Source organism: Corvus cornix, chromosome 3 (genome assembly GCF_000738735.6).
Source record: "Corvus cornix cornix isolate S_Up_H32 chromosome 3, ASM73873v5, whole genome shotgun sequence".
Classification (NCBI taxonomy): Eukaryota; Metazoa; Chordata; class Aves; order Passeriformes; family Corvidae; genus Corvus; species Corvus cornix.
Genome location: NC_047056.1, coordinates 11,106,590 through 11,120,595, shown reverse-complemented (window position 1 = coordinate 11,120,595; position 14,006 = coordinate 11,106,590). Strand labels below are relative to the sequence as shown.

General features: G+C 38.8%; 1 protein-coding gene across 11 annotated transcripts in view; it reads left to right on the top strand.

Moving 5' to 3' along the window:
• EHBP1 (EH domain binding protein 1) overlaps positions 1–14,006 on the top strand; it is a 211,591-nt gene that overhangs the window by 144,928 nt on the left and 52,657 nt on the right. For all 11 annotated transcript variants that reach the window (XM_039568463.1, XM_039568461.1, XM_039568460.1 and 8 more), the window contains one exon: positions 13,151–13,298. In XM_039568463.1, coding sequence (XP_039424397.1) covers positions 13,151–13,298 — 148 coding nt within the window. The remainder of the gene's footprint in view (positions 1–13,150; positions 13,299–14,006) is intronic.

Here is a 14,006-nt window from a genome sequence, read left to right as displayed (position 1 = left end):
TAAGTTTTTTGAGCCTAATGTCTTCCAGGTGGTCACTATTTGTTTATCCTTCCTTTCTGTATTGCTTTGAGGCAAAAGTTTGATTTGCAGATCTATTGAGCATCCAGGTCTGTCAGGGAAATCAGTTGGAGCTGTGCTTGAGACATATAAAGGGCTGTATAAAGCTTAGTATACTGAAAAAAACCCCCCAGGTTATAGGCTTCCCAGAGCAAGCACCCAGGGACAGATCCTTTTAGCTGGATCTCTCTGTCTCAGTTCTCATCAGAAGAGCAGGGTAATAACTCTTCCAGAGCGTGTTGTGAGAAGGGAATGTGATTAATGCTTTTGAGGCTCTTAAATACCATAGTGGTGGGCAGTGTAGAAAGAAATCAAAAAATTAACAATTCTGTCTTCAGAGCAAGATGTGAATATTGTGGTGTAAAGAATAATGCTACGTATTGATGGGTCTGCATATGGAACACTGAAAATAAACCAATGTACTGAACACCACTGGGTAGAGCTCAGGTCTGAGCTGAAGACCAGGAGATAGTGAAAGTAAAAGGTGGTGCCACCACAAGGCTCTGTTTTAGAGGATACAGAGCAGGATGAAAATTAAGATTATGCCCACTAGTTTTATTTCTGGCATCTCCTAAATCCTGTGTCAAATTCTTTTAACTTGCTTTGGTAAGGTGGACAGCTTTAGCAGGGAAAGCCATATCTAATGGAATTCATGAAAAATAGTGCTCATCTGGCAAAGGATGTGTTTTTCTCCCTACCAGGGACCACAGATCATTTCTGAAGTTATTTGCATTTTGCATGAGCTAAGGATTCCTCCTTGGTGAATTTAGGGCCACCCATATGTGGATTTGGCCAAAAATTTTGCATGTTTAGCATCTGGCATGGATTCTGGGATGCAGGAGTTCAATAGCATGATACCTGGAGGCAATCACTCTGTCTTCTGCCTTTTGTGAAGTAGGAAAATAGTAATTCTTTCTTCACAGCAGCATTTGAGTATAACTACGCTAAAAATTGTGAGGGACTCCATTTGGAGAATAAGTATTTAAATCCAGATTAATATAAAATGACGTGGTGGGGTTCGGAGAGTAATCCTGAAGCTGCTGCTGTGCTTAAGTGCAGCTGTTGCTACCCTGCTTTCTGTACAGAGAAAGATTTGGGTTTAATTATCTCTGCTACCCTTATTTTGTATTTATTCAAGCTGAATGACAGCAATAGCTGCCTCGATATGTGTATATTGAAAAAAAAGAAAGATCTGAAAGAGCAGTGGCGACTGTGTTCAAATCTTTTAGTAGATTTTGCAGATATAAAGTACTTCACCAAAAAGCTGTCTCCTCCAAGCGCACGAACACTGTGTGCAGAGGGGAGAGGAACAGGCTGTGCCTTGAGATTGTTTCTCCTTGCTCAGAATACTGCTTTTACTCCCTTGCTCAAAGGACTTGTTGCAGCTGTATCTAATTCATTTTTAATAAGCTCTTTCTACTTCAGGTGTCAATCTGTTGTGCCCATTACTTTTCATTTTCATAAATATTTGAGTGCAAAATGATAACTTTTCTTTTTTGTGTGCACTGGGCTAGTGGAAATGGAAGTTCTTTTTAGAAAGGCTTCAGAATGTGACAGAATCTGGAAGGAGATGAGTTTTTATGATCTTTAATTTTGGTTGCATACATTTGCACAGATACAGGATATGCTGACTACAATAAAATAAAAACAAAGCATTATTTTAAATGCTCAGAAAAAAAGTTTTAATAAATGATCCCATTTTTTGAGCATATCCTGCAATAATCTGCTGCCCCTCTGTACTAATAAGCTCCAAACTGTCCAAACTTTTCTCCACTAAGTAAACTGTAGCCAACATGAACAGAAGTGGTACTGAAAGCAAATTCAGAATTGACAGCAAAAATAGAGTATTTTAATTTGATTGAAAGATGCCTTAAACTCAAGGTAGCAATGCGAGTGTTCTTTCCTCCAATTATAATTTCAGGTTCTTGAGAGTGAGTACAAAATAGCTTCATTCAGTATTTTTTTTTCTGCGTCGAACCAGAATCCCTACTTCTGTTACATTAGGGAAGGCACCCAGTTCACTGCAAGATCTTTTGTAGTCTCCTCAGTTGAAAAATAAATGTCTGTGATTGAGGTGGTGATATGAATTCATTTAAGGAAGCACTCTTAAGTTATTCCTGTCTTGTTTTTCTTTTTAAAAAAATAGATTAAAAAACGGATATTTGTTAATTAAACATCTAGCATGAATTTATTGAGGTGTAGGACTTTGCAGGTGGCAACCTTGGTCTTTTAATATTAATTGGAAAATATTGATTGAAAAAAGACTAGTCTGTCATGCTGATAATTGCAACCAGATTTAGATATGATCACTAGATCTTCCCAAGATTACAAAGAAGCAGTTACCATCTAATTGGTAAAAAGATTGAACATTATTTTGGTAATCCCTGAGCTTTGGTAACTTATTCCCTGTTGTTCATTTATATGTCTTGTCTGTATGCCACTATAAAGTGGTTAAATATGGTGTTAGCTGATAAGACTATTTACATTTCATGAGCATTCCAAGTTTTCTAGTTGTTTTAACAATATACTTTTCTTTAACTGGAGGTTAGACCTGCTGACTGAACACTTCAAACCCACAGCTGACCTGATATTTACTTCTTTATAGCGACACGCTAAGGTTGAGATAGTCTGATCTCAACTCCTTGATGGCAAGAACAAGCAACTTGTTTTATTTAATGTTCCTCAATACATGAAAAATAAAAATAATCTGTAACTTTCCAAAAAGGTTCTACATCTTTTGACTTCATATTTGATCTGTTTAAGCACTTTCTTACTACGAAGTTGTGATATTTCACTGTACAAAAATATTGCTGTAGACAAGTCCCTGATGTAGCTGGGAAAATAAATCAATTAATGCAAGTAAACTAATTTTGAAGAAGAATTAGTATGCACTGTCAGTTTTATAGCAGGAAGGATTTCCTGAATAAAGCATAACCTTTGATAATGCACGACAAATGCTAGCAGTTTCAGTTTTAGATAAAAATGCTTGAGTTTCTCAGCTGATTTTTATTGCTGTTATTAGATGTATCTGTTTACACCAGATGTTATAGATGTATCTGTTTACACCACTTAAGGATCTGGCCTAAATATATAAATTTATTTATTATGTGGCTGTAAATTCAAGGTGCTGCACAGTCTGCAGCCATACCATTAACTCGCACGCTGACAGAAAATAGGCTGGCAGTTTATTAACGGAATTTTAAGATCATCTGATCAAAATTAGTTCCAAAATTTTAGTGTCTTCTATCCATTTATAAATATTAGCAAAAAAAAAAAGATAGCTCTGTTTCAGAGCTATCCCTTTGTGTGCAGAGTGAGACCCGGGTTTCTCAGCCCCTGGAATGCTCTTTTTCTATCGCTGCTAATAGCTGTGGACGTTTTCCGTGTGGATGTTCAGTACATGCTGTTGTGAATCCCAGGATGATATCGCCATTACTTAGAGCTGTATTTTCCATTGCCTATTCTGGTATTGCTCAGCATGCACAAGGGTAGAGTTAAAATCTTTATTCATTTCATTTAAAAATGTTTCTTTTGTTCTCCTTATCGTGTTCTGGCTTTCCCAAGGATATATGCCTTGAACGAAAAGTCACATGTGCATTACTAATTGTGTGCCATTGTATTTACAGTTCCTAGTGGTGGCACTGTGAAGCTACTAATTCTTTTGCTTCACTTGATGTAAAATAATCTGAGTGTCTTTGATAGCAGTGAAACAGTATTAATTGTTTTGTACATTTCTTGGTCACTCTTCTTAGGTGGTCTTCATAATCTATTAGAACTTTCAGCCAGATTTTTGTAATGTCATGCCTCCAGCAGTGATTAAATTGGTAATTAATGAACAGTCCTTGGCAACATAAACCACATCCCGTTAATTTTCCCTTTTGAGTTTTTCGAAGTTGTCGTCTCTGTCAGAAAGCATTGCGCCACCTTGCTACGGCCCCTTGGCATGGAACCACAGCGACGGGATTTTTTGCAGCCATTAGTAGATCAGAGCAGTAATTTCACAGTATTTTGGTCAGGGTAATTATAGTACCAAGTACCGAGTAGAGTTGGGAATTCACACAAGAAGTCCAGAAATACCAGGTGAGCTTCCTTGTGTTCACTGGGACGTTATGATTAGTTTAATTGGGCTTTGTTTGATTTCAGCCGCGGAGACTCTTTGTGCCACGGCACTGCAGCCACTTTCCACTTTAGTGTTTCTGACCTGCATTGACAGGAACTGGTGCAAAAATGAACTCTTTGAAGTGGGACTCTTTGGAGAGGGCAACTAAAAAAGGGGAAGAGTGATGTGTAAGTAGTGTACTGTAGCAAAGCGCAACACCAGCCCAAACACCCTGCGTTTTGTGGGTGATGTGGTTCAAATTCTTTCATATTTTCAACTGGAACAGATAATATTTCTGCTACATTTGTGCAAACCTCAAGTAGATTACTGCATTTAAAAACACAATCTGTTTTTAATCAGTGGCTTTTACATAGCACCTGCTGTTCTACCTTCCTTTGAAGATACAGTTGTTTCTCTCACCAGAAATTCTGTGAATCGTCTATTTAGTCCTGCAAACAAATCTGGGCAAATGCATTAATGAGACTGCAGCTGCACTTAGCAGTTCACATGTCACAAAATAGTAGGTAAAGGCATTCATACTTGAGTGACTGACTATAGGTGTAGTGGCCTTCAGCAGTACATTGTGCACATTAAAGTTTAAATAGTCACTTGCCTGTTGGCTTCTGAATGAAAGGACTGTCACTGGTCACTTCTCCTAAAGCCTTAATGAAACCAAATAGTTTGCTAGAGTTTGGGCCTAACCATTGGGGTGTTTCATGCAGTCTTGTCAGTTGATGTTCATGAATTGACTTGAACGAAGATCAAAGTGTTTCTCAAAATGGAGAAGCGGGGAGAGAGACAGCTCCTTCAATTGCACCACAAGAGCTAATCAAGCCATCAGTTCTTTATGCACTCTGCGTGCCTTTAGAATTTAATACCCAATGGTTTGTCAGGACAAATTGAAATTCGGGGGTTGGCGGGGAGCGGGGGGGAGGTGGAGAGTGTCCCTCCTCAGCCTGCTGAAAATAGAATAAGCGGTTCACTCTTCTGGAGAATCGTTTTGATAAATTTTATCATTTAATGTAAAACTGCAACGTTGATTAAACGTTTGGGGTTGAAAAAAGAAGTTACGGTGAAGGATTCAATGGGCATTATGCACCTTAGCACTGAGTAAAGATTCAGGTTTAAAGTGAAAGAGAAACTAAACTCGGGGTGATTTTTTTGTTTCCTTGATTGCTAATGAACTTTTTTTTTTTTTAAACATTTTAAATTGGATTCAGAAGATAGATTTTTGAGTGTCAGTTAAAACAAAGTCATGTGAAAATGCCTCTCTCTCTCCCTCCCTCCCCTTCTCTCTTTTTAATTGATATGATTTAGGCAGAGGAAAATGGTAAGGGGGATTTTTCTATTGCAGAAGCAATTTTTAAGGGATTTAGTCTTATTTAGCCTGAAGGTCTTCACACTAATGAGAGCACTTAAGTTACGTCCAGGCGTTGATTAGACAGCTCATCTATCAACTGGAGCATGAGAATTTGTATTTTAGGTACTTTTTATACATTATAAATTTTTTTTATTACTTTAGACTTTATTTTCCACAAATTTTTAATTGCCTTCTTTCACATCCAAGGTGTCTGTAACGCAGCTGACAGAACACAAATGCGAACAGAGAAATACTCTACGTTTGATGTTGAGTACATTTCGATACATTTCGATAATACCGAAATTTCGACAATAGCGAAACTGCATCTGTGAAAATGGGCATGCTGGTGGATGCAAATTGCTGCCACAATACATTCCTTAAACCACCACAAGCTCCCTCAAAGTCTAAATGCATTTATTCAGGAAACACAGAATTTTATCTATATTTTTAAATGCCCAACTACTCCCCCCACCCCCAAATTGTGAATGCTCTCTCTACCTGTAAGTTTTTTGCCACATTTAAAACACAATAGCATCTTAATTATTTTCTGAACCATTCTGAAAAGTACAGCTTTTGTAACTTTTTGACATTTCAGGTTTAAAAAAAATTAAAACGTTGCCACCAGCTTGCACTATGAGCAGCCTGTAATAACAGTTAAAAAAGCTTTCTGAACTATTTGACAAGATTTCTTAGTGCTGAGGCCATATGCTGTAGCCTTTAAGCTATTTCTTCCTATCAGTTTCATTATCACCTGCCTCTGAGTCTCCAATATCATCAGTAAGCACATGCAGAATCATAATTATGCCATGTACAAGTTCTTTGATAACATGTACAGTTTTCTTCTTAATTCTTTATCAAATGCATTGATCGTGGCATGTGTGCATTGATCCAGGTCCACCATCTGGCTGTGTGTGATAAGCACAGTGGCATCTTTGCATTTCCACTGTCATTCATTGCGCTACAATTTGGCTGCAGGGGAGTAGTGGCTGGGATTAGCCCTGTTCTGCTACTTACTTGCATTTTAAGTTGACACCTCTACAGCGGCTCAGACCACATTACAAACTGAAACACATACGCACGACTTAGTGATGTGACACTCCTCAATAAGCTTACTCCACTAGCTACTCAACAATCTGTAATTGGATTTGTAGGAATAACAGCAAAAGATTTCCTAAGAATTGCTGGGGACAGAAGGTGAAGTTTTCTCATTATTGGCAAAAGGCTAGGTATAGATCTTAGGCGATTGGTATTTTCCATTAAAAAAACCTGCCAGCAGTTTGCAGGACTTTTTCAAAAAAAAAACCCAGCAAAATAGGGTCCAGGGAGATGTAGGGTTTGCACTTGTTCTTTTCATTCTCATCACATAGAAGCAGACAGGGATCTCGTTACCCTCCCCCAAAAATTGAGAGAAGGGGGGGGAGGAAAACCAACTTTCGGAGGCCCCCTGCAGCCCGCTGGCTTTGTTCGGCTGGGAGTGACCCGGGAGCATTCCTCAGGAGGGCACGTCCCCTCCCTTGGCGCGGGGCTGCCCGCCTGAGGAGGAAGCTTCCCAGGATGGCAGTCTGAGAGATGCTGCTCTCCAGCTTACACATCCCATACACTTGCCAAAAGCCTTTGTTTCATAACACCCCTTTTTTTTTAAATTATAAAGTCAAGTTTACACAGGAGAAAATCCCTTAAGTGGAGCTCGACGAATGTTGACTCCTACAATGAGTAAGCAGCTTTCTTAACTTCTGTCTGTAACTCGGCTGTGGAAAGGCACAGAAAACACCATCTTTAGCCTGTTCATCTCGGATCGGACGCTCTGCCCTGTCTGGATGATGGCACTATTTTAGGATATTTCTGAGCCTGCACGCTTGAGCCCCTGTTTGTGGGTCATGCCAATAGCATTGACAGCCACGATGACAGGCAGAACACGCTCATGGATCCCAGCACCTTAGGTGATTGTTGACCTTAATTATACTTCCTGGATGGGGGAGATCACAAACTTGCCTAAGCAGGGGAAATTCCAGGGAAGAAGTTAGTGGAGGCCTTTGTCTGTGCTTTTGGTTTCGGTCAACTTTCTCAGTTGTTTCCTGGGAGCCCTGTGGGTTGGCAGGGCTGCCCTCGCAGGGTTCTCTGGGAGAGCACGCAAGCGAGCGAGGGCAGAAGGAAAACACAACGTGTTTTATGGAATTGGATATTTCAGCCTGTCCCTAAAACTTGCCATAGAGCCAAGTGCAGTGGGAAACAGATGAGATCGCCTCTGTCACGGAGATGTGCAGCTCCCAAATGGTTAAATGGGTTAAATCTTATTTATCTGAATAGAACTTGGGGGCTGTTTAGCAGAATGCTCCAGCACAAATACCTGTGGTTCACTTTGACGTTACAATTTTTTTGTTGGTTTCTTTACTTATAAATACTTGAACTGTTAGACCTTTTACTTTTTTCTCTGAGAAAGATGTATTTGTACCAGATTAGAAAAGCTAAACTGTTTCTTTACATTGAATAATCAGCCTGTCATGACAAATCTATCTACTTCTGCATGAGTAGGTGCCAGTTTGACTAGCTTCTTTTAGGCTCACACTGGGTTTTAAGCTGGATCCGTGTGCATGACTGGCAGTGCATTTGTTGGACCAGATCTAAGGAGCCAGAGAGCGTTCAGCTCCTTTTTGCCTACAAAAGAGCAGCCAGACAACCAGCAAGAGGCCTTGGATGTAGCACAAGGTGATACTTACTTAGTCAGCCATTCTTTTTTCAAAATTTTTTTTTTTCCGTTCAGTAAACTAAGAGTTTTTCACTTTCACAATGACACAAGGAATTAAATTATCAGTGGATTGTTTTTCTACAGCCACCATTCTTCGCACAGAAATACTGTACCAAGTGAATTGTACGTTTTCCAAGACAACATAAAATTATTTTAAAAATTAAAAAATAAAAGTAAAAGAAATTGCTGGCTACTTCTTTAAAAATGCCTCCTTGGTTTAAGGAGATGTTTTCCATTTTACAGCCACTCAACCCCATTTTATTGTGAATTTTTGGGAGCTTTTTTTTTCTTAAGGGGGACAGCTTTGTTAAGATATTGTTTGTGATTCTTCCAATTTTAGACTTTGAGCTACTTCTGTGTTCGTTCTGTCTTGTCTCATCAGTGTATCAGTGCCATAGCTCCTAAGCCAATAGCTACTTAAGACAAGCAATTTGATACTTTTTGTGATAGGCATTCATGAAAAAATATTTTCAAGCTACATGCAGTGTGTGGATAGTGAGGTAGCTGATGTAGACACCAGGCAGAAGGCAGAAAATACCCAAGATGTTTATGTCTGTTTTTGCTTACTACCTCCTAGGATCTGAATAGTCACAGAAATGCAAAGCCACTTTTGTTTATGCCAAGTGTTTCTTGCTTAGCAATCTGTATTTTGCTCACTACCTGTGTATTTTGAGCTGTTCTGAAGCAGTGCTAGAGACCAAACATAAATGTGGTCCCCAGGGTGATCAAAGATTTAATCTGACCAGATGGGACAAACTTGAGAAAGATTTTGACTTTCCAGTCTGTTTTGCAACAAGAAAGGCTGATTTTTTTTTTTCTCCCGTCCTTTCTTTGTTAGCAAAGGCAGAGATCAGGCCATCCCCAGAGGAATGAGCAGGTGTGGCCATTTACAAGCATGTCTGGTTATATTATATACCAACATAAGAAAAGTTTGAAATGGTTTGAAAAGATCTGCTAAACAGTTTTAATGTTTCATCCCAAATCCTATTTACTCAAACAAGAGCCGATCAAGGTCACAGTACAACCCAGCCTGCTCAAACCTTTAAAGCTCGTGTAATTTTATTTTTTTTCTTATTTTTTTTTATTCAGTCTTCTCTCCTAACTGAATAGGTACATTTTGGTAATCCTGAATAGGTACATTTTGATAATCCTTGCCTCTGGACAAGCACAGAAGTCTTTTTCTTTCTGAATGGCTAATAACAGAGCCGTTCTTCCTGTCTAATGATGAAAGGGGTGGCAGTCAAGTTCTTTCTCTTAGATGTACTGTGCACTCACAGCTGACCACGAACCATTTTGAAACCTACAGCTTCAGGAATCACTCCCTCTCATAGGTACAATTCTGTTTTGATTTTGTTGCTGTGGATTATAAGTAATTTACCACATTTTTTTAATGTTACTTTTGTCCCCCAGTCTATGGGCACGGTAAAGAATTTACTTTTTAAATGTCAAATAAATGCAGTTCACCAGATTATATTTTTTTTTTATAGTGAGAGGATGATATATTATCAGAATTCTGGCGTAAATGCAGTTTGGATCCTCCCAAAATTCTGCCAGAGGAGGACTAAAAATCCCTCGCAAAGGTTTTGTGGTTTATTTTCTTTTTCTTTTTAATGTGAGAAGATTGCAAAATTTTCGGTCATTTAAGAAGATGGTTTTTAAGGGGTTGTTTGGGGTTTTTTTTCCCCTGAAAGACTCCACCACTCTCAATATTTTCCTGAGTTGTGCAGCTCTCAGCTGGCTGGGTAATGATCTCGGAAACTGCCCCGCCAGTGTTTCACATTCGAATTCACCTTCCCAAATCCACAGCATAATTTTTGGCCAAAGTAATGTCAGTCATTGCCATCTGCGGCGAGTACAAACAGGACCCCCTAATGGCAGCCATTTTTATTTGTTTCTTAAGATCCAAAGGCTGCTGAAAGAACAATTGGATAAAGTTGAGGATTGGAGAAGCTTGATTTTCTTGTTCCAGTGAAATGAAACTCCCGTCCTTTTTTTTCTTCCCCTTTCCCTTAAAAGCCGGAGTCAGCTAGGGGGTTGTAGCTGTGTCAAAGCCGTTGGGATGCCACTGCTGATCACTTTAATTACTAGGACTAAGGAGGATAAAATTAAAAGTAGCACCATTGAAGCAGTGGAAGAAAGCTTGCCGAGATGTCAGTGAACTGTGAAATATAAAAATTGCATACCAATACATTTTTATAGGAGGGAAACAAGGAATTACATTACTTATTCTTGAAGAGTTTGTCCTTAAATAGTGAAGTTTTCCTCACTGTGCATCTGCATGGCAGATCTTTAAACCATTACAAAATAGTTGGGGGAAAATAACAAAGAAAACTGTAATGTCTCTTTGGCATGTCAGATTCATGTCAAAGGGTGAAAGATTTTACTGAGTTTTCTTTTCAACTGTACGGGGAAAAAAAATCACTGTATGTGTGTTTGCTTGGTCCTTTCTTGGTGCAGTGCTTCTTTTTGTGTCTCCTGGGTTGTTTTTTTTTTGTTTTGTTTTGTTTTTATATTTTTATTCGTCCCCCATACCTCTCCCGAGTGCTTTCCTTTCCAAATTCTAGCTTGATACGCTGTTTAACAGTTTTTCTGTACCTCAAAACTTAATCTATATCCTTTTTCTGATCTCAGTTTCATTGCTCCAGTGTTTCTTCTGCCAAGCTCAGTAACCGAGGGTTCAAATACCTGAATTGAATTTAAGCAAGAACTAGGCTGGTTTTTCCCTTATCCGCTGGTGATGATTGGCTTAATCAGCACAAACACAAGCCACCATAATCTGTGTTTGCTTGGAGATCCCCGGGATGTTAATGACTATGCTAATAATTCAGGAGACAAGTTCTCTTTCAGGAGGAGGGGATGAAAGGAGAGAAATCAGCCAGCTCAGTTTAGGGCATTTTTCTCACAAACAGGTAACTGGCCCTATTTTAAATTACACGTGCTGAAGTAGATTAAATTGTTTGACGTTAAACCACATGGGAATCTTAATTTTGTACATTCGTTCTTAAAAGTCGTTTAAGTTAAGCACGCAAGTTCCTATATCCAAGGAATTAGGAATATTAGAGATTTGAGCAGTTTTATTTCAAGTAAAATTCAATGTAATTAATGTTACCAAGTACTGTGGGTCGAAATAAAACCGTTTGCTGTGTCAGTTGGCTGGCTAGAAATTAAATTAAATTGATCTATTATAGTGCATGGGGGGGTGAGGGGGGGAAGCTTTCCAGTTGTCTTTCTAATGTGTACTTTACCAAATAAATTTTTGATAGAACTGTTGCTCTGTGCCTTCTGGGAAGTTAAAATGTGAGAAAGCAAACAAAGCCCATGTGCCATCCCTCTGCCTCACAGGGCCCAGGCAGAATTGTCTTTCCAGGGGAGGACATTAGGAGAAAAGTAAATCAAGGCGATCTGATAGGGAATCGGGACTCTGTCACTCAGGGGCGAGATACTGCGCTGTGTCCATATACTTTGTTTACTGTAGGGTTTTATGAGTTGTAACCTGCCCATGCAAGCTGTTAATGAGGCTAAATCTTTCTGCTTGAGGATTGAATTACAGCACACCTCTGGGCTAATGGTTATAAACAGAAAGTCCCATTAGGGCTGCATTCTGATTCAGTCATTTGCATTTTTTCTATTGTGCCGAGAACAATGCTGAGTAAATAGCTACAAACAAACAATTTACATGGAAATGGATAAAATGTACCTAATTAGTATTTTGCGCTTGTTTTATTAATGATTGCTTAAACTAAATAGCACTTAGCAACAGCTCTCACCAGCCTCTGCAGGTGTGGGATGCTCAAGTTTCTGGGTTGGTGGGAAGGCTGCCAGAATGGCTCTTCAAAATTAGGCAGTTTGTTATATTCCACTTAGTTCAGGTCAACAGCCTGTACCTGGGATTTATCCAGGTCATTGTGTCAATAGTACAGTCTTACTGGCAGGTTAGATTTAAGCCAAGCACTGACTTCGTTGCACTTATGAGCATTTCTGATATTGAGGGGAGAGGAAAAACGGTCCTAACTTCACAAAAATCCATGTTTAAAGTGAAAACTGAAATGGTTTCCCTTATGGAAACTGTGGAGTCTTACAGATATATTTAAACACATCTTTTTATGAAGATTTTCTTATCATGGTGGGCTAGTCTTTTACAAAATTTCATGCTGCAGAACTTTGTTTATTTATGTAACTGAAATATTATCATGCTTCTAAGTGATGAGCTTTAAGTGGGGCAGCACTATCTGGCATGGTTCCAGTAAGATTCCTTTAATTATTGACCAAAGCCCCATTAGTAGGATGTTTTAAAGGGATGGAAAGTCTTTTCTGCTGTGAGAGCATCTATTGTTCTTTCAGTAATTTTCATTAGTTTATTTTCTTTTAAAGAAAAATACCCACTGAAGTCAAAGAACATGCGTCAGATTTGATGCCACTTTACACTTTGAAGTCAGCTTGGTGCTTGGAGTAACCAAGAGCAACATCTGGCTTCTCAGTTTAGTTTTGTGACAGAATACTACTCAAATGAGTAATTCAATTTAGTAAAACCATTTTATAGCCACGGTAAAACTTCGCTCAAATCACTCATTGGGTGTGATTACTTTGAGACTAAAGTGTCTGCAAATTTTCATCAAGCTGTTTTTACAGAACATAATTTATAAAAGCGTTGCATTGCAAATCATCAGGTTTCTAAAGCAGTAATAATTTGGGGAATGCTCAAAAAAAATAATCTGGCGCATGGATGTCTTTAAAAATTGTGGTGTGACACCCAACTGATATCGAGCGTCCTATTTATAATGTGGGCCAAGCACCATGCTGTAAACCAGTTCCTATCATGATGATCAGATTGAGAATGAAATTGCATTTCTGTCAATTACTGAGTTGGCAACTGTTCAATATATCTTAGCAGCAAGATGAAGAGCGGCGTCGGCAGCTGAGAGAGAGAGCTCGTCAGCTAATAGCAGAAGCTCGATCTGGAGTGAAGATGTCAGAACTTCCCAGCTACACTGAAATGGCTGCAGAAAAGTTGAAAGAAAGGTCAAAGGCATCTGGAGGTGAGCTGAGGAACCTTGTATCTTATTCCTATGGCAACCTAGAAACCAGAGACCTTTTTGGGTATCACTTTTATTCACACTTCAAAACGTTGTTGTTCATCAGGTGAACGTGTCAAAAGACCTAGCTGTAGATACGTTTCCTAAATCAGTGATTTGTCATCAAATTTCCAACAGTTAAAAGAAAAGCAGCCATGTGATTGAAAGAAAAATATGTTCTGTGAACAAGTAGCTCATGTTGGCCCGTTATTTACAGATTTCTCATTACCCACAGTTTTTTGGAATTTCGTGGTTGTTGATTCTCTTCAATATATGTTTTTATATAGGAACGTGGACATAATTTTGGGGGAAAACAATATTTGAAATATTTAAGAAATGTTACTTTGTATTACATATGTTCAAAAGAAGAGAGTTTTAAATGTGGCCTGTGAGAGGTTGGGAGCAACAACCTTTTGATTTTAAATGGCAGTCTTTTGACAGACCACTTGCTTTTTCAGGTTTTGAGTTTTAATATTGCTATAATGTTATTAAACTGACTTTGAAATACCATTAAAATTCATATACCTGCCAGTGCTATGAGCTGGAGTAATGTAGTGTCACTCAAACTCAAATGGGTGCTGAGCACACGTTTCAGTGCAGGCTTCTTGCTCTTTTAATGTCTTCTACATATTCTAAGGGAAATAGTGTTTCTCTAACTCGTAATCATAAGCC